Raw genomic sequence first — 23,929 nt, 5'->3', positions numbered from 1 at the left:
AGATAAAGTGTGTCCCAGACAAGATAAAGCTAAAGGAGTTCATCATCACAAAGCCTTTATTGCATGAAATGTTAATGGGATTTATTTAAGAAAAAGAAGATAAAAACCATGAACATAAAAAAGGCAACAAATTCACAACTATCAACTGAATAAAAACAAACAAACAAACAAAAAAACAACTAAGCAAACAACCAGAACAGTAACAGAATCACAAGTATGGAGATCATCTGGAGGATTATCAGCTGGGAGGGGGAAGAGGGAGAATGGCTGCAGGGATTAAGAAGCATAATTGATAGGAACAAAATAGGGAGATGTTAAGAACAGTATAGGAAATGGAGAACCCAAAGAACTTACACGTACAACCCATGGACATGAACTAAGCAGGTGGATTGCTGGAAGGAAGGTGGGCACTGGAAGAGGGGGGTAAAGGAGGAAAATTGAGACAACTGCAATAGCATGACCAATAAAATATACTTTTAAAAAAGAGAAGAAGAAAGCAGATTCTCTCCCCAGGCCCTCAAGAAGGAATCGGCTCTGCTGACACCTTGACTTCAGGATATCAGGTCTCCTGAGTTATAAAATATTAAATTTGTATTTATTAAGACCAAAAAACAGAAAAGAAAAAAGAATTTTAAAAATGAGGATGGTTTAAGGAGCCTCTGGGAAAACTTGAATCATATCAATATTTGCATTATGGGGGTACTAGAAGGAGAAGAGAGAGAGCAAAGAATTGAAAACCTATTTGAAAAAAATAATGACTGAAAACTTCACTAACCTGTTGAAGGAAACAGACCTGTAAGTCCAGGAAGTGCAGACAGTCTTATACAAGATGAGCCCAAAGAGGCCCACACCAAGACACATCATAATTAAAATGAAAAAAAAAAAAAATTTAGCCCTGGCCAGTGTGGCTCAGTTGGTTGGAATACTGTTCCATAAACCTAGAAGCTGAGGGTTGGATTCTAGGTCAGGGCACATGCTTAGGTTGCTGGTTCAGTTCCCAGTTGGAGGGTATGCTAAAGACAACTGATCAGCGTTCTCTCACATCAATGTTTCTCTCTCTCTCTCTCAAAAATCAATGAACATTTCCTCAGGAGAGGATATTTTAAAAAAAGGACACTGAGCACTTGCTTATTTCCTTTCAGTTATCTATGATCTGCAATAGTCTTGTTTGTTTACTTGTTTATTGTCTTTCTTCATTAAAATGTTGAACTCCATGAGGCAGCTTGGTTTGTCTTTGAGGTTGTCTCCCCAAACCTAGTTGTGCTTGGCTGTGTTCAATGATCCGTAACATTTTAAAAATTATTTCATTTATTTATTTTTACAAAGGAGGGGAGGGAAAGAGAGAAAAACATCAATGTGCCAGAGAAACATCCATGGGTTGCCTCTCACATACCCTCAACCTGGGGACCTGGCCCATAACCCAGGCATGTGCCCTGACTGGGAATCAGACCAGTGACTTTTCAGTTTGTGGGATAACACCCAACGCACTGAGCCACACCAATGGGGGAGATGATCCATAACATTTATTGAATAAATGCATTTAGAAATACATGTATGGCCCCAACATAACCAAACTACCTAAAAATAGTTATCTGTGAAAATCTCTGAAGTAAATAACTCCAAACTCTTATATGAGACATTCCTTAAGAAAAAAAAAAGTATTGAAAAACTTTCAAAGAATGGAGCATGGCTACATTCTTTTTAAATCAGCTTGTGATACATAATGTTCACTATTCCTAGATGGATTTACATTTCTTTGGTGGCAAAGATAATCACTGAGATCACCAACATTTCACATAGACATCAGATGTAGAAAAGTGAATTTGGGCTGCTTTCACCTGGAGTTGTTTGTATTACTTGCTCTCTGAAAATTTAATTTCTTCTTCCCAGCTCTTTTGCTCCACTCTCTCCCCTTCCTTTTCTTGACTGATTTTTCTTCTAGTGCATCTACCCAATCCAGCTGGGAAAGTGTTTAGATGCTCTTAAGTTTCTGAATCAACAACATCTGAGATGACATGAAATTTTAAGGAAGAATTGTTCTGGCTCCTTTGTGAGCTCCCTCCCATTTGTTTGATGCCTTCTTGAATATATAGGTGGTGCTCCTTAGGGATTCAGTAGTCCTTTCACAGCACAGGGTACCCATTTGACAGTGGATTTTGTCGGGGTTGGAGGGCAGTTAAAGGAAATGGGGGAAAAGCTTAGTCTTAGTTGGCAGAAAATCCCAATTTTGCTCCTGGTTCAAGTGGGGCAATCCTTAAAGAGCAAAACTCCGTGAAACACACAGCCCGCCAGTTCCACCAGCTTTGCCAAACGCGCAGGTCTCCATCTCCCCACCACACGCTTGGGGCTGTGGGGAGGGATAAGTAAGGGCCTCGGTGCCACCCCATGCGCCTGCGCGTGGCGATCCAACACGCAGGCCGGCACTTAGCGCCTTCCCGCGCCACCCTCGATGCAGCCCCAATGCGCAGGCGCCGGGAGGGGCGGGCGCGCTGATCTCTGTAGATGTGGAGAAGCCGGCGGTCATGGCGGCGGGCAGGCTACGTGGCCTGGCAGTGGCTGGTGGAGGCGAGAGTAGCGAGAGTGACGACGATGGCTGGGAGATTGGGTATCTCGATCGGGCATCGCAGGTAGCAGAGGAGGTTTTTTTTCTTCACGCGCCCAAATCTACCTCCTGGCTCTCAAAGGCCCGGCTTCGTGAAACTTCCTCACTCGTTCCCCTAACTCGTTTTTCCAATGGAAATACAGGCTTTTGGATTTCAAACAAACCCTCAAAGTTTTCGTCCTTCCTTACTGTGTTTTACATCGACAGAATTTCTTTAAGTTGTTAGTGTAGTAATTCTTCACTTGGTTTGGACCCTTCCTTACCTGTTGCCTTTTAAAGATCATTTTAGACATGAATTCTTTACGAACTTTGTATGTTGCCCAACCCATCTCCATCAAAAAAAAAAAAAAAAAAAAGATTTTACCTAAGACTAAGCGTTGTTTACTGCTGAAGTGGAAATGCAAATATGTAAAACGATTTTTAAAAAACTTTCTGCTTTTTTAGAAGTTAAAAGGACTGTTACCCACTGAAGAAAAGAATGACACATTTAAGAAAGCGTTGACCACAGGAGATATTTCACTGGTCCAAGAGCTCCTAAATTCTGGTGAGAAATAGGGGATAGTTTCAACCCAACCCAATTGTCTAAGTTAACAACTGTTTCTAATTTTAAAAGTTTTGAGTTGCCTTCCTAATGGAATCACAGTGCGTGTTAGTATAGGTAGTGCCTTACATGTCTTTCTTGACTGAGTTCTCTTTGCCTTTTCTTCCTTTAATTTGGAATGCCACCCTATTACCTTCCATAGTTCTTCCACATTTTCAAAAAGCCTTATTCTGACTAATCCTACTCCACTATGATAATTCTTACTCATTTTTCTCAGCATTTTCTTGGTCTATTATATGTTTCTCAAATGTTCTAGTTTTGTCCATTTCAGTTATGTTCTTTTCCCATGTTGGGTGTGTGTGTGTGTGTGTGTGTGTGTGTGTGTGTAACATAAGGCCTGAGTTTAGAATCAGAATACCTGGGTATGTGTTCCCTAGGCTAGTCAGTGTGGTTCCCTGGAAAAGTCATTTAAACTTGCAGAACCTCAGTTTCTTCACTTAAAGCATCTTAATTCTGGCCTGGGTCCCACAACATTTTTTCTGTGGATCAAATTAAATATATGACTTTTAAAAATTATCTTGACATAGAAATGTCAAGGTAACATTGTTGATAACAATGTTGAAATTATCCAAATGAATAACAGTCATTTGCCATCTACTTGTAGATGCAAAACATACACATATAAAATAGTTAAATGATATTGTATATAGAAAAATGTTTGTCTTTTATGCTAGAGATGCTTCATGGTTTAGCAGACAGTAAATCATTTTAGAAACAGCATAGTTCTGGGTTTGCGTACTAGTCCTGCCATAGATGGCTCTGTAATCCTGACCAATTGCTAAAACTTCAATTTCCCTCATTTTTAAATGGGATGCATTATATCAAAGGTATTTGGGCAGGGACGAAAATGAGATATACATTAATAAAGTTCTTAGACCATATAGACATGTAAATATTAGCTGTTCAACGAAAGAAGAATCTATATGACTGTGGACAGTAGAACTTGAGTTTGTAATTGAAGAATGAAATTGGATAAAATTTGAATAATAGAGACTTAAAACCTAATATAAACACCTGCAGGAGTGTGCATAGTGTTGAATGTAGTGGAATAGGCAGAAATTTGTTTAGGAAAGAAAGTTTGCCTTAGGAGTAGTGGGACTAGGTGCAACGAGGTGAAGGAGGTTCCTGAAAGGGTGAGGACTTGGAAAGAGCCTACCGGTAAAGTAAGAATTTAGTCAACCTTTTATAATTGTTTAATTACAAAATTTTCAAAAGTTCATTTTAAAAGGTCAATAATAATAATATATAATTATGAATAGAAAGATACCTTTCACCCCCAATTCCTCCGAAGTCTCTCACAAGTCATTCCAGTTTTAGTGTTTCCTGGTTTCCTTCCAGATGTCATTACTTAACACTTCTTAAAATATTTTTAAATATTGCCCTTCATAATCATTCCTGTTGATACATATTTCTGCACCAATTGAGAAGTTTAATTAAAAAAATGAAAGCTTCCTTTGAGTCAGCCACTCCATTTTTAACAGTTCAATCAAGCATGTCTCAGTTTTTGTTATTCTGCTATATACTATTTTCAGTTCTTTTTAAATTATTAAGTATTTCAGACATTCAGAAAGGTATGGAGATATCTCTTCTTCCCCCTGGAGATAACCACTTGCCTATAGTTGGTATTTATCTTTCCTTTGCATATCTTTAGATTTTTACTTGACATGTATATATCCCAAAACAATATAGTGTTATTTTGAATGTTTTTGAGTTACATAAATTTATTGTGTTGCCCTGGCTGGTGTGGCTTAGTTGGTTGAAGCGTTGTCCTGTGCACTGAAAGGCTGGGGGTTTGAGTGCTGGTCAGGGCACATATCTAGGTTGATGTTGGATCCATGGGAGGCAACCAACTGATGGTTCTGCCTCACATCAATGTTCCACTCTTTCTTTATCACCCCCTCCTCCCCTTCCTCTCCTCTCTCAAATCAATACACACATGTTTAAAACTATTTAAAATATATTAGGCTGGTCAAAAAAAATTTTTTTTCTGTAAGACTGTTCTAGTAGCACTTAGTTGTCTCTAACTTCATTTAAAACAATTTTGTTAGATTCTATTGTGACAGCTGTTATATCAGCATGCATTTAAAAAACCTAAAATTGGTAAATCATTGTGTAGCCATTTTAATACTGAAGATGGAAGAAAATATGCAACATTTTCAGCATATTATGCTTTATTATATCAAGAAAGGTAAAAACACAACTAAAATGCAAAAAAAAGATTTGTGCAGTGTATGGAGAAGGTGCTGTGACCTATTGAGCATGTCAAAAGTGGTTTGCGAAGTTTCATGCTGGAGATTTCTCACTGGATGATGCTCCATGGTCAGGTAGACCCGTTGAAGTTGATAGTGATCAAATCAAGACATTAATTGACAACAATCAACATTATACCATGGGGGAGATAGCCAACATACTTAAAATATCTAAATCAATAAAGTTACTGATGAAAATGAAAAATGTGTCTTTCACAGAAAATATATGAACAGATTTTTTTAGCCAAGTCAGTATATCTATTGTGTCAATCTTCTTAAACTTCAAGTTTTAATACTCTGCCTTCTGGCCCAGTGGCTCAGTTGTTTGGAGTGCTGTGCTGTACACCAAAAGGTTACAGTTGATCTCTAATCAAGGCACATATCTAGGTTGCAGGTTCAGTCCCTGGTTGGGGGTGTACAGAAACCAACTAATTGGTATTTCTCACGTCAGTGTCTTTCTCCTCCCTCTTTATCTCTCTCTAAATTCAGTAAATATCTCCTCAGCTGATGATTAAAAAGTAAATAAACTATGTCTAGAGCATAATAGATGCCTTTTTAAATATTAGAGATGATGATTAAGAATTTTTATACTAACATGCTGATTTGCTTATCTTTTTCTTTACATTGTTCCCTTTTTATGGTTTGAGCAGTAATGTCATTAAAGAAACAATAATGAGAAAAAGTTGTTTGTCTTATCTTATTCATATGCTTTCAGTTGTAGCCGTTTAAAGAGAAAAATTTGTTAGAGAAGACAAGTTGCACCAACAGTGTATGTATGTACTAAGAAGGTTTTATGTTGTTTTCTCTCAGTAATTAACATCCTTTTATGTCAATTAAAGTTAGACAGTCAGGAGTAATATTTCAGCAACTTAGTATAGATATTCTCTTCCTCTGTGTGGATGGAACCCTTGATAGCCAGAGACTATAAAACTAAATTAAAAGGTGTTAAGGGCAGGCTTATATTCAGTGGTTTTCACATACAGGTATTCCTTCTTTGAAACAGAAAAACATTCTATTTTTATTCTTACTATTAGCAAATATTTATTAGCTTGGGGAGAGAGATTGCTACTTAAATCCTGATCTCTTTATAGAAAAGACTTTACTTAATTTTAATAGATTGCATTCACTGCCTCTTTGTTCTTGTATCACATCTCCTATGCTCTTCCCCAGTCCTACATCCAAACCTAGCTCAGAGATCAACCATTTTTTTCTTTTTTAATATGATCAAATCAGTCAGTGATCTGGGATAAAATCAGGTGATTCCAAGAGTTTTTACCACTGATGGCTTGAGGATGTTAAGGTTAGCTGCCTCCGCTGGCTCTTGTTCTTTCTAGTTTTTATCTATTCCTTTCTGTCCCATTCTGGATAGTGGCTTTAAAACTTCACCCTGCTCCTCAGGCCTGATTATCTCATCTAGGCCTTTTCTTGTTCTAGTACACTGCTTGTCATTCATTTGTTTAGGGCTGAACATGATGGTCATTTTGACTTATTCTTTTCTATCACTTCTCCTCTTCAAAGATATTTTAAATTCTGATGATCCCACCTTTGAAATGTTCTTTTGTATCACATCCTCTTTCTCCCCACTGCCCTTGCTGTGACTTAATTACATAGGATTCTAGTCTCATAACTACGTTTCCTGCCTCCTGTCCACTCTTAATAGTGGCACCTTTGTTGTCTTTATAATACAAATATAATGGTGTAAATTCCTGGATCCCATATACAGTTAACATTTCTTAACAGAGCTTTTATAATCTAACCCTAAGCTACCTTTTTAGCCTCATATTTGGCAAGGTCCCCATGGATAAATTTTGTGTTAGAAAGGAAGTTAAGGAAATTTTAAGAATATACATGGTGCTTACCATCTTAAGAATTTATAATATTCTTTCTTTATTTCTTTATTTTATTTTTTTTTAGAAAGAGGGGAAGGGAGGGAGAAATAGAGGGAGAGAAACACCAATGTGAAAGAGAAACATTGACTGGTTGCCTCCAGTATGTGCCCCTACTGGGGACTGAACCTGTAACTTAGGCATGTTCCCTGACCAGAGTCGAACTGGCCACCTTTTGCTTTGTGATAACGATGCCCAACCAACTGAGCCACACTGGTCAGTGCAGAAATGTATATTCTAATCAAAAAGACAATTTACCTCTATGAAACCTTTACCAACTCTCTTAGAGAGATAATGATAGCATGTAAACTTGTTATAATATGTGTATAACAGTTTTATTTAATATATGATAAAACATTTGTCAGATAAGGTCTCTTGGAATGTAGTATCTACAAGTGAAAATGAAGTTAACTGAATTAGTGAAGTCTAGATTTAATCATTTTGCATTTTTTAAAGACATTATTACCATAAAATTCCTTCCTATTATAAAGTATACATGGTCATGTCACATGCCCAGTACTTTAAGCATATTAAGGTGATTGTGTGTGTGTGTGTGTGTGTGTGTGTTGTGGTGGAGGCTTTAAAAAGTTTGTTTTTATTTTGACAGGCATTAGTGTAGATTCAAGCTTTCGGTATGGATGGACTCCCCTTATGTATGCTGCTAGCGTTTCCAATGTAGAGCTGGTTCGGGTCCTTTTGGACAGAGGTGCTAATGCAAACTTTGATAAGGGTAAGATGTTTTGAGTATTTAACATATGTGAAAATTTATTTTGTATACTTCCTTGTTTAGAAGCCTAATCATATTGTGTTAAGGGGTGGTAATATACACTTTTCATGCTCTGTTTTCATATATTTAATTTAAAATAAAACTTTGTCCATGAAAAAAAATAGTAAGGGTAAGATGTTTGAGATAATGTAACTGATTATGTTTACTGTGATTTTCTTGATTCCCAAGCAGATTTACACAAAGAGAAGAAAAATTAAAGCAGTTTTAAAAACCTCTTTTTATAGTTACATTAGGTGAATAACATACAATATCATATTAGAACCCATAGAAATTTTGAAAAACCTCCTTCCCAAAGATATTCCACTTATATTATTTTTATAACTGGTTGTGTTTTTATATATCTTTAGCTTCTGTGCTAAAGGATTTGGGTTATTTTTACAAAGGAAAAATGCATTGAAAGAACATTGAAAAGCTGATAATTTTGTGGAAAATTACTTGAAAATCAGTGCTTGAAATTTAAAACTTAACTCTAACTTATTCTAAAGTTGTTTCAAAGATAGTTTATTAAATCCATATATTTCTTCCTTGCTTATTAAATGATTTCTACAGAGAAATCAGTACTACTCAGTACTTCTTTGAGAGCTTTTGAAAAGTAAGAGTATATGTGCAAGTCCAGTTTAATTATTATATTGAAAAACTGATTTTTGTTTTTAATGTGTTTCAAATGAGCAGTTAAATTCATTTCATAATTCAGGTATAGGTTTTATTTTCAAATTAATTTTCAATTAAGTTTGTACCAATATTAGATATTTGTAAAACCATTTATATTTAGTTTTCTCTTTTATATACTTTGTATAAATTCCCATCTTAACAGTTTTATGTTTAACCAGCTGCTGTGATGAGTTTTTCTTTTTATTGCATTATTTTAAAATATCACCCATGAAAGCTAAATTTAGGAATGAGATTTTTGAAACTATATAAAATATTCTGCTCAAAATAGAATCATTTTCTTCCTCCTCTTCTTGTAATCAGAGGAATACCTTACAGTTAGAAAGAGTTTTATATTTTTCATAGAATGTTCACATAAATTCTCTTATGTATTCAACAACAGCTTCATCATGCAGAGGGCAAATATTAACTCCTATCTACAGGTTAGATCTACTGAGATATTAAGATATTACCGTAGTCACAGTTTATTGGTGGCAGAACTGAGACTAGAGTCTGTATCTTTATCTTGGTCAATATTGAACCACTAATGTAAACCATGGCTGCCATGACCTATTTGAATTTCCCAATTTTTACTTAAGAAGTGTTTTGGTTTTTAAATCTACCCTGATCTCTGCTGATGTCGTAGGAGCCAAGGAAAGAAGTATTTTAGTAAATTGGGTGAGCTCAGAGAGATCAAATAGAAGAGGACTGAAAAGATCATTTTCAGTAGGACAGTTGGGGCATAAGCCAGATTTCAGTGAGTTGTCTAATGAGTGGGAAATAGGAATGAAATCCAAGAATATCAATCATTGTTTTTCAACATGAGTGCAGCAAGGCAAATTTTAATCAACCAAAAAGTGTTCAACTCTGGGCAATATCTCTATACATAATCCATGCTCTTACCTACTTTCCTATTCTCTTTTTTTGTATATGTGAAAATTCAGATTTTACTGAAAAATGTATTTGCATACTTCTCTCTGCTGTTTAAAATGTCGTGTTTTAATTCCACACTTTACTGTCATATGTAAGATTTTCAAAGATGGCTGAGGTATCCTTTTTTTTTTATTGTTCAAGTACAGTTGTCTCTATTTTCACCCCACCATGCCCCCCCACCCCACCCATCCCTTCCTCCCACCCTCAAACCTACCCCCTTTGGCTTTAAGAAATAGGAATAGGGCCTTGGCTGGTGTAGCTCAGTGGATTAAGTGCAGACCTATGAACCAAAGTGTTGCCAGTTCAGTTCCAAGCCAGGGCATATGCCTGGGTTGCAGGCCAGGTCCTAAGATAGGGGCATGTGAGAGGCAATCACACATTGATGTTTCTCTCCTTCTCTTTCTCTTTCCCTTCCCGTCTCTCTAAAAATAAATAAATAAAATCTTTAAAAAAAAAGAAATAGGAATAGGGAAAGGAAGTTAAGAAGTGGATTATAGATACAATTTAGAGATTAAAGCAGTTTATCCCTAATCTCATTTTTTGATGAAGGAAGACATAAAGTTGTCTACTAAAGAGATAAAGAGAACTGGGAATAGGTTGTAGAACTTTAAGAGTGCAGTAATTTTTATTATCTTTTGCATGGTAAAAGAAGTCAGTTAGATACTTACTGATGGAGGGGGTTTCTCATTTTTTTATTGATTATAGATAAGCAAACTATTTTGATAACCACATGTTCAGCTCGTGGCTCAGAGGAACAGATCGTGAAGTGTGTAGAACTACTACTTTCAAGAAATGCTGATCCAAATGTTGCTTGTAGGTAAGAGCCTTACTATCTGTTCTGAAATTATGGATACTTTTATTTGATTATCAGACTTAATAATTTGATAGCATGATTTTTTAAAAATTATAAATAATGTGTATTTAGTTGGCCATATAGTTGATGAATGAAACTAGGTCTTAAGGTCATGGTTCCAATTGTTTAAGTTTATCAAAGGAAGAAGGGTATATGATGGAGGTCATCTTTTAATTTTTAATTTTTAGAACAATGTCCTAAGAATTTGCAATGAAAGGGAAAGGAAGACAGTATACTGTATCATTTTCCATGAATCACATACTCAAAAGAATATGTTTGAGCTGTAGTAGTAAGCCTCTTAACTTAGTGTTCTAATGTTTAAACCAACTAAATAATTTTATATAAATGCTAAAGCATATATCCAAAATAATAAATCAAAATATTTTCATTTTCCTATAACTTTTCCAATTAATTATGTTATCATATATTTAATAGTGCCTAGATGCAAAGAAAACAAATAGTAAATATACCTTGCATCTTTTGAAATGTCAGTGATTTTTAAAAAATGAACCAGATTACTTAAAATTTCTATCATTAACTTTCTTCATCTCTGGCTCCATTTCCTGGTTAAATCTCTGTTTTATTTAATAATCAAAGTGAAGAGAGGGAAGTAGCCCATCTAACAGAAGTATGTCTAGCATGAATAGAATAATTATTCATAATTCATTAATTCAAATATAATGATATATTAATATTACTATTAATAATACAAATAAATATTTCTGAATATAGAAATAACTATGCTTCACTAGAAGTATTTTTTCTTTTTTCCTTTTTAAAAATTTAATCTTTATTTTTTCCATTAGCATTTAGTTCCCTTATACCTCCCTCCCCCCAGCAATCATCACACTGTTGTCCATGAGTCCTTTTTCTTTTTTCTTCAATCCCTCATCCCCCTACTACCTCCCTAGCTGTCATCCTACTCTCCATCTATGAGTCTGTGCCCATTTTCCTTGTTAGTTCAGTTTGTTCATTAGATTCCGCATATAAGTGAAATCATATAGCCTTGTCTTTCTCTGACTGGCTTACTTCACTTAGCATAATGTTCCCCAGCTCCATCCATACTGTTGCAAAGGGTAAAATTTTCTTCTTTTTTATTGCTGAGTAGTATTCCATTGTGTAAATGTTTCATATTTGTTTTATCTATTCATTTGCTGATGGACATTTGGGCTGTTTCCATATCTTGGTGATTATAAATAATGCTGAAGTGAACATAGGGGTGCTTATGTTCTTCCAAATTAGTATTTTGGGTTCCTTCAGATATATCCAGAAGTGGGTTTACTGGGTCAGGAAGCAGATCCATTTTTAACTTTTTGAGATACCTCCATACCATTTTCCACAGTGGCTGCACCAATTTGCATTCCAGCCAACAGTGCACGATAATTCCCTTTTCTCCACATCCTCACCAGCACTTGTGGTTTGTTGATTTATTGATAATAGCCATTCTGACCAGTGTGGCGTGACTGTGGCTTTAATTTGCATTTCTCAGATAATTAGTGATATCAAGCATCTTTTCATGTCTATTTGCCATCTGTATGTCCTTTTGGAGAATTGTCTATTCGGGCATTTTTCCCATTTTTAAATTGGGTTGTTTGTTTTTTTGGTGTTGAGTTTTTTAAGTTCTTTATAAATTTTGGATATTAACTTCTTATCAGATATATTGGCAAATATGTTCTCCCGTTCTGTGGGTTGTGTTTTTATTCTGTTGATGGTTTGCTTTGCTGTGCAAAACTTTTTAGTCTGATGTAGTCCCATTTGTTTATTTTTTTTTCTTTGTTTCCCTTGCCTGGGGAGTTATATCTAAAAAATATTTGTATGAGCTATGTCCAAGATTTTGCTGCCTATGTTTTCTTCTATCATTTTTTATGTTTTGGGCTCTAACATTTATGTCTTTGATAGATTTTTAATTTATTCTCATGTGTGGTGTAAGAAACTGGTCTAGTTTCATTTTTCTGCATATATCTGTCCAATTTTCCCAACACCATTTATTAAATAAACTATCTTTAGCCCATTGAACGTGTTTGCTTCCTCTGTCAAATATTAATTGACTGTAAAAGTGTGGATTTGTTTCTGGGCTCTCTCTTCTGTTCCATTGAACTAATGAGTTTGTTTTTATGCCAGTACCATGCTGTTTGTATTACTATGGCTATAGTATAGCTTGATATTAGGCAGCATGATTCTTCCAGCTTTGTTCTTCTTTTAGCAAGCTGTTGCTATGCAGGGCCTTCTGTGGTTCTACATATATTTTTGAAATATTTGTTCTACTTCTGTGAAATACCTCATTAGAATCTTGATAGGAATTGCATTGGACCATATGATGATATCAATAGATGCAGAAAAAGCATTTGATAAAATCCAGCACCCATTTATGATAAAAAAAAACCTCTCAGCAAAGTGGGATTAGAGGGAACATACCTAAACATAATAAAGGCCATATGTGACAAACCTACTACCAGCACCATACTCAATTGGTAAAAACTATAAGTGTTCCCCTTAAGACTGGGAACAAGACCGGGATATCCACTTTTACCTCTCTTATTCAACATAGTACTGAAAGTTCTAGCCACAGCAATCAGAGAAGAAGAAATAAAAGACATCCAAATTGGAAAGGAAGAAGTAAAAACTGCCTTTATTTGCATATCACATAATAATGTACATAGAGAACTCCAAAAATTCCACCAGGAAACTACTAGAACTGATAAATTAATTCAGCAAAGTAGCAGGATACAAAATTAGTATCCATAAATCAGTTGCATTTTTATATGCCAATAAGAAACAAACAGCAAGGGAAATTAAGAAAAACAATCCCATTCACAATTGCTACAAAAAGAATTAAAACCAGGAATAAACCCAACCAAGGATGTAAAAGACCTGTGCTCAAGAGAATTTTAGGGCACCGAAGAAAGAAATGGAGCAAGATACAAATAAGTGGAAGCATATACTGTTTTCATGGATAGGAAGAATTAACATCATTAAAATGTTCACACTGCCTAGAAGTATTTTTTTGTAATTAAGTTCTGGTTCTACAACATTTGGACAGCACCTTTGGAAGGTACCATACAGCTTTAGCTAATCCCCAGATCTTACCTGAGATACATGGATTTTTATTTAGTGAAGTTGTTTTGAAGCCAGGTCTACTTTATCTCCCAGTGGACATGGGCAATGTCTGGAGAAATTTTTGATTGTCACACCTGGGAGAAGCTACTGGCATCTAATAGCTAGAGGCTGGGGTTGCTGCTAAACATCCTACAAATACATAGAATAACCCCTCAAAACAAAGAATTACTCATCCCAAACAGAAGTGCCAAGATTGAGAGACTGAGTGTGAGGAAGGTCAAGGCTTGTAGAGTGGATAATCAGTGTTTAACAAAAATAAAGACTTATTATAGGAAAGGAACTTCCTTCAAATTTTTAGCAAATCAATTCACAGCAACTTTTTCCATGCCATATATTGTATAATCTGTAGTTAGGATTTGATTGTACCTTGGAATTTTGAACTCTGGGACCCCTAGCTGAAGTAAACTTTAATGGGTGCTATAAATTTTGTACCTTTAGAAGTGGTTTATGATCAGATTTACCTCTCTGGATTGAATGGAATTTTTTTTCTGGTGCTCTTCAAAAAATGTTTCTTTTCATTACTCCTACAAGGTATCATAGATAGCAAAGTCTTTACCCTCCCAATCACTTACTTTCTTGTGAACACACTGAAGAAGTCAAACAAGCCAGTGTCACAGGTTCTAGATTATTCTGCTTTAATAACTAGAAGAGGTCTTTTAGATGCGTAGGGTATATCTGAAACAGACATATTTCATTTAAATTAAAATAATACAAGGTTAACATCTTAAGCTAAACTATTAAGGCAACCACACAATTTCAAAACTGAAACCCAGAAAACTGTTGAATTTGAAAGAGCATAAGATTTAGATTAGTGTGTACTCAACTCAAAGAAGTAGAGAATTCTATAGCATGGTTCCAGAGCAATCTACATCTAATTAACACATGTGAGAAATACCTGAAAAACTATTCACCTGCTTTTATGTCTATGGTCAAAGCATAAAGCAATAAAATGATAGAATTTCGTTTTCTTTTAGAAAGTAAGGATCTTGGTAGAGCTGAAAAGAGAATAAGTTATGACAAATAGTGCCTTTAGGTTGCATATTTTATAAATTGGATGGCATTATTGGGCATAGGAGGATACCATGCTGCCAATGTAAAAGAAAAAAATCTCAGGACACAAGGAGAGTGCAATGAAATTGGGGGAATTTTATAGGTAATTCATTAGCAGTGACCAAATTAGAAATCTATTAGAAGATTTTAAGTTTTAGTTTCTTTTGCAAAGCGCCAGAACAGAAGAAACCAAGGATTCAGAGATAGATGAGGAAACTACTATTCGGATGTAAAGGAGAGAAACATATTTAGAGCAATTTATTTTCAACTTGTCATAGCCTCTTTTGTTGAATAGTTCTTCTGCTTAGAAAAATTACCTCTCAAGAATAAGAGCACAAGGGAAGAGTTGGCCATAAAACTCATAAATGGCTAGGTTTTGTGAAAGCTAATTGGTCATATACTTGCCAGTTGCAAAGGAAGTTAACCTATGACTTTTTTTATAACTAAAATGGTATCAGTAGTCTTGTTTCATGAAGCAGAAGTTACAGAAAAGTCTTAGAGATCAACCTCTAAACTAGAGACTGAAGTCTCAGTTTTAGTTTTTAGTTTTTAGCTTTAGTTTTTATAGACTTAGTTCAAGAGAGAGGTTCTTAGTTTATATATAAAATGGAAAAGGAAAAGGAGGGTTTTACCTGTATCGGAAGCAGGCAGATTATTCTAGATCTTATAATAGAAGTGAGTCAGTTAATCAAATGTATGATTTGGTTCTGTTTGCAGAAAAACTAAAGAGAGAGGAAAAATTCTGAGATCCCTGTACCTACTTCTGAATTCCCTGTACCTAGAGATCTTGCTAATAGTACTGAGGGAATTCTGTAATAGTTTAGTTTTTTTTCTGAACAACCCAATAATCCTTTATTTTTCAATTACAATTGACATTCAGTATTATTTTATGTTTGCTTCAGGTGTACAGCAGTGTTTAGACAATCATATGAAGTGATCCCTCTGATATTTCAAGTGCCCATCTGACACTGAATATAGTTAATACAATATTATTGGCTGTACGCCCTATGCTGTATTTTACATCCTGTGACTATTTTGTAACTGACAATTTGTACTTCTTATTTTATTTTTAAATATATTTTATTGATTATGCTATTACAGTTTTCCCATTTTCCTCCTTTTATTCCCTCCACCCTGAACACCCTTCTACCTACATCCCCCCCCCTTACTTCATGTCCGTGGGTTGTACATATAAGTTCTTTGGATTCTCCATTTCCTGTACTATTCTTAACCTGTCTGTTTTGTACATACCAGTTATGCTTCTTACTGCCTGTACCTTTTTTCCCATTCTCCTCCCTTCCCCTCCCAGCTGATAACCTTCCAGTGATCTCCATTTCTGTGATTCTGTTCCTGTCCTGTTGTTTGCTTAGTTTATTTTAGTTTTGGGGTTTTATTTTTAACTTCAGTTGTTGATAGTTTTGAGTTTGTTGTCATTATACTGTTCACATTTTGATAATCTTTTTCTTAAGTAAGTCTCATTAACCTTTCATATAATAAGGGATTAGTGATGATGAACTCCTTTAACTTGACCTTATCTGGGAAGCACTTTATCTGCCCTCTCATTCTAAATAATAGCTTTGCTGGGTAGAGTAATCTTGGATGTAAGTCCTTGCCTTTCATGACTTTGAATATTTCTTTCCAGCCCCTTCTTACCTGTAAGGTTTCTTTTGAGAAATCAGCTGATAGTCTTATAGGAACTCCTTTGTAAGTAACTGTTTCCTTTTCTCTTGCTGCTTTTAAGATTCTGTCCTTATCTTTAATCTTGGGTAATGTAATTATGATGTGCTTTGGTGTGTGTTTCCTTGGGTCCAACCTCTTTGGGATTCTGAGCTTCCTGGACTTCCTGGAAGTCTATTTCCTTTGCCAGATTGAGGAAGTTCTCCTTCATTATTTTTTTGTAATAAGTTTCCAATTTCTTGCTCTTCCTCTTTTCCTTAAGGTATCCTTATGATTTGGATGTTGGAATGTTTAAAGTTGTCCTGGAGGTTCCTAAGCCTCTCCTCATTTTTTTTTTTTGAATTCTTATTTCTTCTTTCTGTTCTAGTTGACTGTTTATTTCTTCCTTCTTCTCCAAACCATTGATTTCAGTCCTGGTTTCCTTCCTGTCACTGTTGGTTCCCTGTATATTTTCCTTTATTCCACTTTTCATAGCCTTCACTCTTTTCTCTATTTTACAACCATACTCAATCATTTCTGTGAGCATCCTGATTACCAGTGTTTTGAACTCTGCATCTGATAGGATGGTTATCTCTTCATCACCTAGTTGTACTTTTTCTGGAGTTTTGATCTGTCCTTTCATTTGGGCCATTTTTGTGTGTGTGTCTGGGCATGCCTGTTAGTAGTAAGGGGTGGAGCCTTAGGTACTCACCAGGGTGGGGCAACCCACCCTTGCTGCATTGTGGTGCTATGTGTGGGGGAGAGGTCTGAGAGGGAACAATGCCACATGCTCAGTTCTCTTCAGCTTTCAGTCATTTCCCCCACTTCCCACAAGCAAATTGGGCCCTTCTGGTGCTGATTCCCAGATGGGTGGGTTTGTGTACATTCTAGGACCCTGTGGGTCTCTCCAGGGAAATCTCCTGTGAAGCTGGGAGTTTCTTCCACTGCCTCAACCCCCACAGGTTTTTTCAGTCAGAGGTTTTGAGACTATTTCCCATGGATTTCACCGTGGGTTGCTGGTCTGTCTTGCTCCCAGTTGTTCCTTCTGGTTTATCCACATAAAAATGTGAGACCTCCCAGTCCACCAGTTTCGGCCACCCACCCCTGTCCTCCAGACGCTTCCTTGCCACAAGTCCTCTCCACCCTTGCTGCCTATCTCTGTCCCTCCTGCTGGTCTAGATGAATGTTTCTTCTTTAACTCCTTGGTTGTCGGACTTCCATGCAGTTTGGTTTTCTGACATTTCTAGTCATTTTTGTTTTTAAATTTCTTGTCCTTCTTTTGGTTGTGGGAGCAGGCACAGTGCATCTGCCTACACCTCTATCTTGGCTGGAAATCTAATTTAAAATTTTTTATTGTGTATAATTGACATACAGTAGAATATTCCATTATTCAGTTTACAGTCAGATTGTTTTTCACAAATGCATACATTTGTGTAACACATAACCAAATTAGAATATTTCTGTCATCCCAGAAAGTTCCTTCATTCCCCTTTCCAGTGTTCTGGACCTTATTTCTACCACTATAAATTAGTTTTTGATATTATAAACTGTCTAAATAGACTTATACAGTATTTTTGTGTTATGTAATTTCTTGCACTCAGGGTAATATTTTAAAGATTCATCCATGTTGTTTGTATCGGTAGTTCATTACTTTTAGTGCTGAGTTCTGTTCTACTGTATGTTTATTACACAATAAATTAAAGAGATGTGAAGAAGTCTTTATGACCTCAGTAAAAGAGCTGACTGGCTTGGTAATTGATTGGCTTGGGACTTGAAAGCCAATTCAGTAACACAGAAAAACAAAATAATATATAAACAGCTATAAAATTGTTGAAACACTTCAGTAGGAATAATTGAAAGCATGTTAAGGTTCTGTGCTAAGGCAGTGTGAGTACCAACAACATCGTACATGTTTCTCTCTCCCTAGCAGCTCTGATTATTAGGTCCCAGTGCCTGTAGCCAGCCAGTCCTTTGGTTTGGCTTCCCTAGAAACATCACTCGTTTCTCACACTCTCCCCAGATTCCTTGTGTCATTTCCCCCAAAGTTTCCATAAAACTATTAAGTTCTGCCTGTCCTTTCCTCTCCCTCCTCTCTCTTTCCTTCCTCTCTTTTTTTTAATTTGTTTATTGTAATATACACATAACATAAAATTTGCCATTTTATCCATTATTAAGTGTATGATTTAGTGTGTTTTTTATTGTAAATTTCTGACCGGGCATCTGAGGCTTGCAGTTTTTTTGAGCAATGTCTACTTTTCTAGCTTGAGTTCCCAGTTAAGCTAAATAGAGACGAGAGCCTTGTGTCAGTTTTACATATAGCTATAACTATCTGCTTCTTTGTTTCACATACTGAATTGTTTTTGGGAATGACATTTGGTATTGTTTGTTTTGCTTCAGCAAGACATATGTGTTGAACATCAGAATCACTAAGTGCTCTTACATTATTTTCAGCTTTCATTTACTTCTTTAGCCATTATAGCTCATTATTATAGTAAACATTTATAGAGCAACTGTCATTTGCTTGAAGATTTATTTTACCCTCAAATTTTGTATGTAAGTAGACTTTTCAGTCTGCTAATACCATTAGATTCTTAGGTGTCATGGTTTTTTGCAAACCTGTTTTTTTTTCCTACATTACTTCTGTTTCATCTTGAAAACGGCTAGTGTAAAAACATCAGTTTAATGTGGTATCATTACAGCATCTCTGTGCCATGTCAGACATCATTATGACAAGCGTCCTCTGAATTTTGGATTGGTGCCTCTGTTCTGGAGAAGTCTCATTCATTATCTCTTCAAATATTAACTCTGTTCTATTCTTTCCTCCATTTCCTGGGTCTCTGATTGTATATCTGTTAGACCATCTCATTGTGTCCTCATTGTCTTTCTTCTTTTACATCTCTTGGTTTTACTGTGTAACATTCTGGATAATAGTTTCTAATCTGCCTTCTAGGTCATTGAATCTCACTTCATCTACTTCTGATTTATCATTAAAGTAATCAATTGAGCTTATAATTTCAGTTACTATTTTTATTTCTAGAATTTCTGTTAGATTCTTTTAAAAGTTGGTGGGTTCACTTTTTATATAGGTTCTTGTTCCCTGAAAATATTTACAAGCTCTAAATTAAAACTTCTTTAATATTGTAACCATATAGTCTAGAAGTAACATTTACAATAGCTGAAATCTTTGTAGGTTTGTTTTTGTTACCAGTAGGTTCTCATACTTCTCACTTATGACTAGGTGCTAGTCATTAGATTTTAAAACTTTCTTGTAGGAATAATATGAGGCCTAGGTTGCTCCATCAGGAAGGATTTTGTGTATTTCTAAAAGGTGCTTGGGGCACCTTAATACTGCACTAATAGTATTAGTCCAGTACTCAATGTAATCTGTGCTCAGGGTTGAAGTTCCCTGGACCATTCTGGTGATACAAACCTAAAGAGCTGGTTTATCTCTGATTTATCCTACCTCTGATGGGGTAGCCTTAGAGTCTGACTTAATGTGTCTTGCATATGATTTAGTTAACTCTCCACTTTATATGGGCCCAGAGCTTTGAATTTTGTTTCTCTTGAGGTTCAGTACCACCCAAGCCGTGGCTTATTTTTCTGCTGGGATCCTCAGGACTGAAAAATACCCTCAAGGCAAAAGCAACTGAGAATGCTGAGGTTTTTTTTACCACTTTAGGATTTTGCCATCTAGATTTTGGTTAAGTAGCTCCTCAGTATACTCATGTTATTAGTTTTTCAGTTTTTAAGAAATGAACAATTTTTTTTATTTAGCTGATTTAGATGCCTTCACAGATTTAGTACAAATTATCCAGCTTGTGATTACTGGAAGTAGAAATCAGCATCATCTAAATTTTGTAAATAATTTTTTATTATTCAATTATAGTTAACATAACATTATGTTAGTTTCAGGTGTATAACATAGTGATTAGACATTTATATAACTTAGAAAAGTGACCAATAAGTCTAGTACCCATCTGAGACCATACATAATTATTACAATATTACTGTTATGTAACTGTCATTTGTACATCTTAATCCCTTCCCCTTTTTCATCCATCGCTCCATCCTTCATCCTATATGGCAACCATCAAAATGTTCTCTGTCTATGAATTTGTTTCTGTTTTGTTTGTTCATTTATTTTGTTTTTTATTTGTATTGTTCTCCAACCAAAATATTTCCTTTTATTAACATTTTAAATTAAAATTTTATTTACACTCAGTATTATTTTGTATTAATTTTAGGTATACAATGTAGGGATTAGATAATCATATACTTTACAAAGTGTTCCACCTGATATTATAGTACCCACCTGTGACCATATGTAGTTATTACAATATTATTGACCATGTTTCCTATGCACTACATTACAACCCTATAACTACTTTATAACTACAAGCTTATAACTATTTTATAACTACAAGGGATGTACTTCTTCATCCCTTCACCTTTTCACTCAGTCCCCCAGTCCCCCTCTCATCTGGCAACCATCAGTCTGTTCTCTGTATCTATGAGTCTGTTTCTATTTTGTTTGTTTATTTTGTTTTTTTAGAGTCCATTTATATATAAGTGAAATCATATGGCAGTTTTCTTTCTCTGACTGACTTATTTCATTTAGCATAATACTCTTTAGGGCCATCTATGTTGTCTCAAATTGTAATATTTCATTCTTTTTTATGGCCAACTAATATTTTGTTTTATATATGTACCACTGCTTTTGTATTTACTCATCCATTGATGAGCGCTTGCATTGCTTCAGTATCTTGGCTGTTGTAAATAATGCTGCAATGAACATAGCGTTACCAAACCCAACCAGTAGGGGGGGATCTTACTACTTGCCACTTACCACACAAATCTCCAAAGATGGAGTTTGGTGGAAAAGAAATGAACCTTTTAATTAATGGCTAGTTTCTGACTAAAATATCTGGGCAACAAAGGTAAAGGGAAAGGAAAAGTTAAGAGTATGACATTAAAAATAGCCATATAAATATTTGTCATTACAACTCCTATATCAATTCAAAAACTGAAAATAACACAAGAACAAAAATCTGTTCACAGTGCTGACTGTTACCACCAAGGTCTTTGGAAATTGCGGTAAGTCTCTGCCTCAAAGCCTGTTCCCTCTAATACAGCCAAAGAAAAAATCACCCTGTCACCCTCTGCCAGCTCAGTTCAAAGTTGAGCCAGGAATCTCCTTTCCCACACAAAAGTATCATGAATATAGGTGGCTTTGCTGGTCTGCAGTTGCTGTCTAGCTCCAGGCATCTTTTGGATCCTGTGCCCCTAGGTCTCTGCTCACAGACCCACACTGCCACCACCGGCAGGCCAGCTGGCAAGTATTGCCATGTTCCCCCTCCAGGGAAGGGGAAAGAATCAACTAACTTCTTGCTTCCTGGTGCTCTCTGTTTCAAAAGTCTTCTCCTAGAATCCCATGTACACCAAAAGCCAGCGAGAGTATCCAGCATTTTAACTAATGAAAGCCAGTGTTGTCCACAGTTGCCATTCCCCTCTTCCAGCTACTATGTTTAACAAGGTGGCATGGTCTCCAGTCACTCATGCAAATCTCAAACTCTCCAAGCCCTTGGAGAGGGCTAGGGCTGTGAAGTGAAGCTGGCTGTTTCTAGTTCTGAACTTAGGGATGTTTATTAAGAGGTATAGGGCACTCCAAGACCAGATGCTGCTGTTTGGGGATTGTAAACCTTTGAGAGATTTTAGGAAAAACCAGTGCATGAGCCAAGACAGATCATTTGTATAGAAAGGCCACTGCATTTTGCTTGAGTGGGTCTGAAAGTTGTGTGGGTTAGGTTCTCAGGGAATATGATGGGGCCAATGGTATTAGCCAGGTTGATGGAGACTAAAACAGATATGGTGCCCAACTGTGTGTGCAGGCTGGTTTAGGGGAAAGTTCAACAGAGGAACAATGGCCTCTGCCAGCACCTCTGACTGGGAGAAAGCTGCCCATACAGCCTTCTCCCTGAAGGCAGACAGTTCAGTTCCTCCCTGTATGTCTCTGGAGCCTTGAGCTGCTGCCCCAGTGCTGGAGTGCAGTACAAGTGGGTCTGTCAGTAAGTAAGTGCATGGATCCTCTAAGAAACACCTGGGACTCCAGAAGGCCACTGTGTCACTCAGTGCCAATCCCTGCTGGTTTTCACAACTAGAAGTTACGGTGACTTCTCTGGGCTGGGGGTGCCTAATATGGGGCTGGAAACCTGTGCTCCTTAACAGGGGGATGTCTGCAGGTGAGATATCTTTCCGGATTTTTAACCACCACACCTTTGTGGGACTAGCCCTCTGAGCATCTCTGCTCCTTCTACCAGTCTGATCATGACTTCTTCTGTGTACCCTTACCATCATCTAAATTTTTAAACTGCTTTTTACTTAATGTATCCTCTATTAGTTCTTTAATTTTTTTGTACTCTGTATAGACTTTTCTAATCCTGTGGAAAATAGCATTGATTTAATTTTTAACGATTAACATTCTATATTAGTATATAAAGGATCTATCTTGTTCTTTTATTTTTTTCTTACACTTAAAAATTCATTTTATTTTTCTTCCTGTGGGACTAATGGTCAAAACATGACAACTTGAAAGTCATTTCAAAATTACACACATCATACCTTATGTTTCTCTTGGATCAGGCTATGGACAAACTCAGCACATTGTAGTATGTCTAACAAATACGGGAATTTAATACTTGTTTATTATTTGGGCCTTAGAATTTGTTTCTAGGCTGAGGTTTTTAATTTTGCTTTTAAAGGAAACATTTGTTAAATGTTTCCTGTATGCTAGTTACTGTGCTAATTGCACTTAAATGTGTTATCTGATATAGTCTTTACAACTTGAAGTAGACACTGTGTTATTTGTATAGGACAGAAAATTGACACTAAAGTATTTAAGCCTTTTACTGCAGGAGAGGTTTATTCTGAACAGGATCTACCATTGGAATGCATTTATATTTTCCATTTTGTCTAGATTTAGGGTTAAGTTATGCCTTTTCCAATTGTTGCAAAAACACGTTTGTGTTATATTGCCTTATATCTTTGTGTTTTTTCCATCTCTTTCCCAAAATTATTGTAGGTAGTTGAATATTTTGATTTAAAAACTCCACAAACTGCAAAGGGAAGTGTGTAAACAGAAAAATATTAAGCACTTTGATTCAGCTTAATAATATTTAGCCCTGAGAACAACATGGCCTACAATCAACTTAATTGGAACTTGGCAGTTGTGCCAAACTATGGACTTATCATTCCTTTTTTTTTCTTTTTGTATTGATAATTCAGTCATATGTTATGCAGTAAGATATTATAAATTATGAAAGTCTAAAAGGTTTATGCTAGATGATTGGATACACTGAAACCTTCAGTCTTGCCTTAAATTTGGAGTTGACATTTTTATTATTAGATTAATAAGTCTTTAAAAAGTATATATATTCAGTAGTAAACACTTCTCTTTTTAGGAATTATGTGGAATTTTCCCACTTTGCAAAAACATTTTCTTAAAAATAATTTTTCATTTCATTTAGAAGGCAATTTTTCTGGCAGAAGAG

General features: G+C 35.8%; 1 protein-coding gene across 2 annotated transcripts in view; it reads left to right on the top strand.

The window, feature by feature from the left end:
• The first annotated feature begins 2,470 nt into the window (after positions 1 to 2,470).
• ASZ1 (ankyrin repeat, SAM and basic leucine zipper domain containing 1) overlaps positions 2,471 to 23,929 on the top strand; it is a 74,103-nt gene continuing 52,644 nt past the window's right edge. Inside the window, exons 1-4 of one of the 2 annotated variants that reach the window (XM_028525924.1) lie at positions 2,471 to 2,627; positions 3,047 to 3,146; positions 7,946 to 8,068; positions 10,412 to 10,523. In XM_028525924.1, coding sequence (XP_028381725.1) covers positions 2,523 to 2,627; positions 3,047 to 3,146; positions 7,946 to 8,068; positions 10,412 to 10,523 — 440 coding nt within the window. In that variant the 5' untranslated portion in view covers positions 2,471 to 2,522. The remainder of the gene's footprint in view (positions 2,628 to 3,046; positions 3,147 to 7,945; positions 8,069 to 10,411; positions 10,524 to 23,929) is intronic. The other variant, XM_036010837.1, reaches the window with a different exon arrangement.

Source organism: Phyllostomus discolor, chromosome 10 (assembly GCF_004126475.2).
Source record: "Phyllostomus discolor isolate MPI-MPIP mPhyDis1 chromosome 10, mPhyDis1.pri.v3, whole genome shotgun sequence".
Classification (NCBI taxonomy): Eukaryota; Metazoa; Chordata; class Mammalia; order Chiroptera; family Phyllostomidae; genus Phyllostomus; species Phyllostomus discolor.
This window is presented reverse-complemented; position numbering and strand designations above follow the sequence as displayed.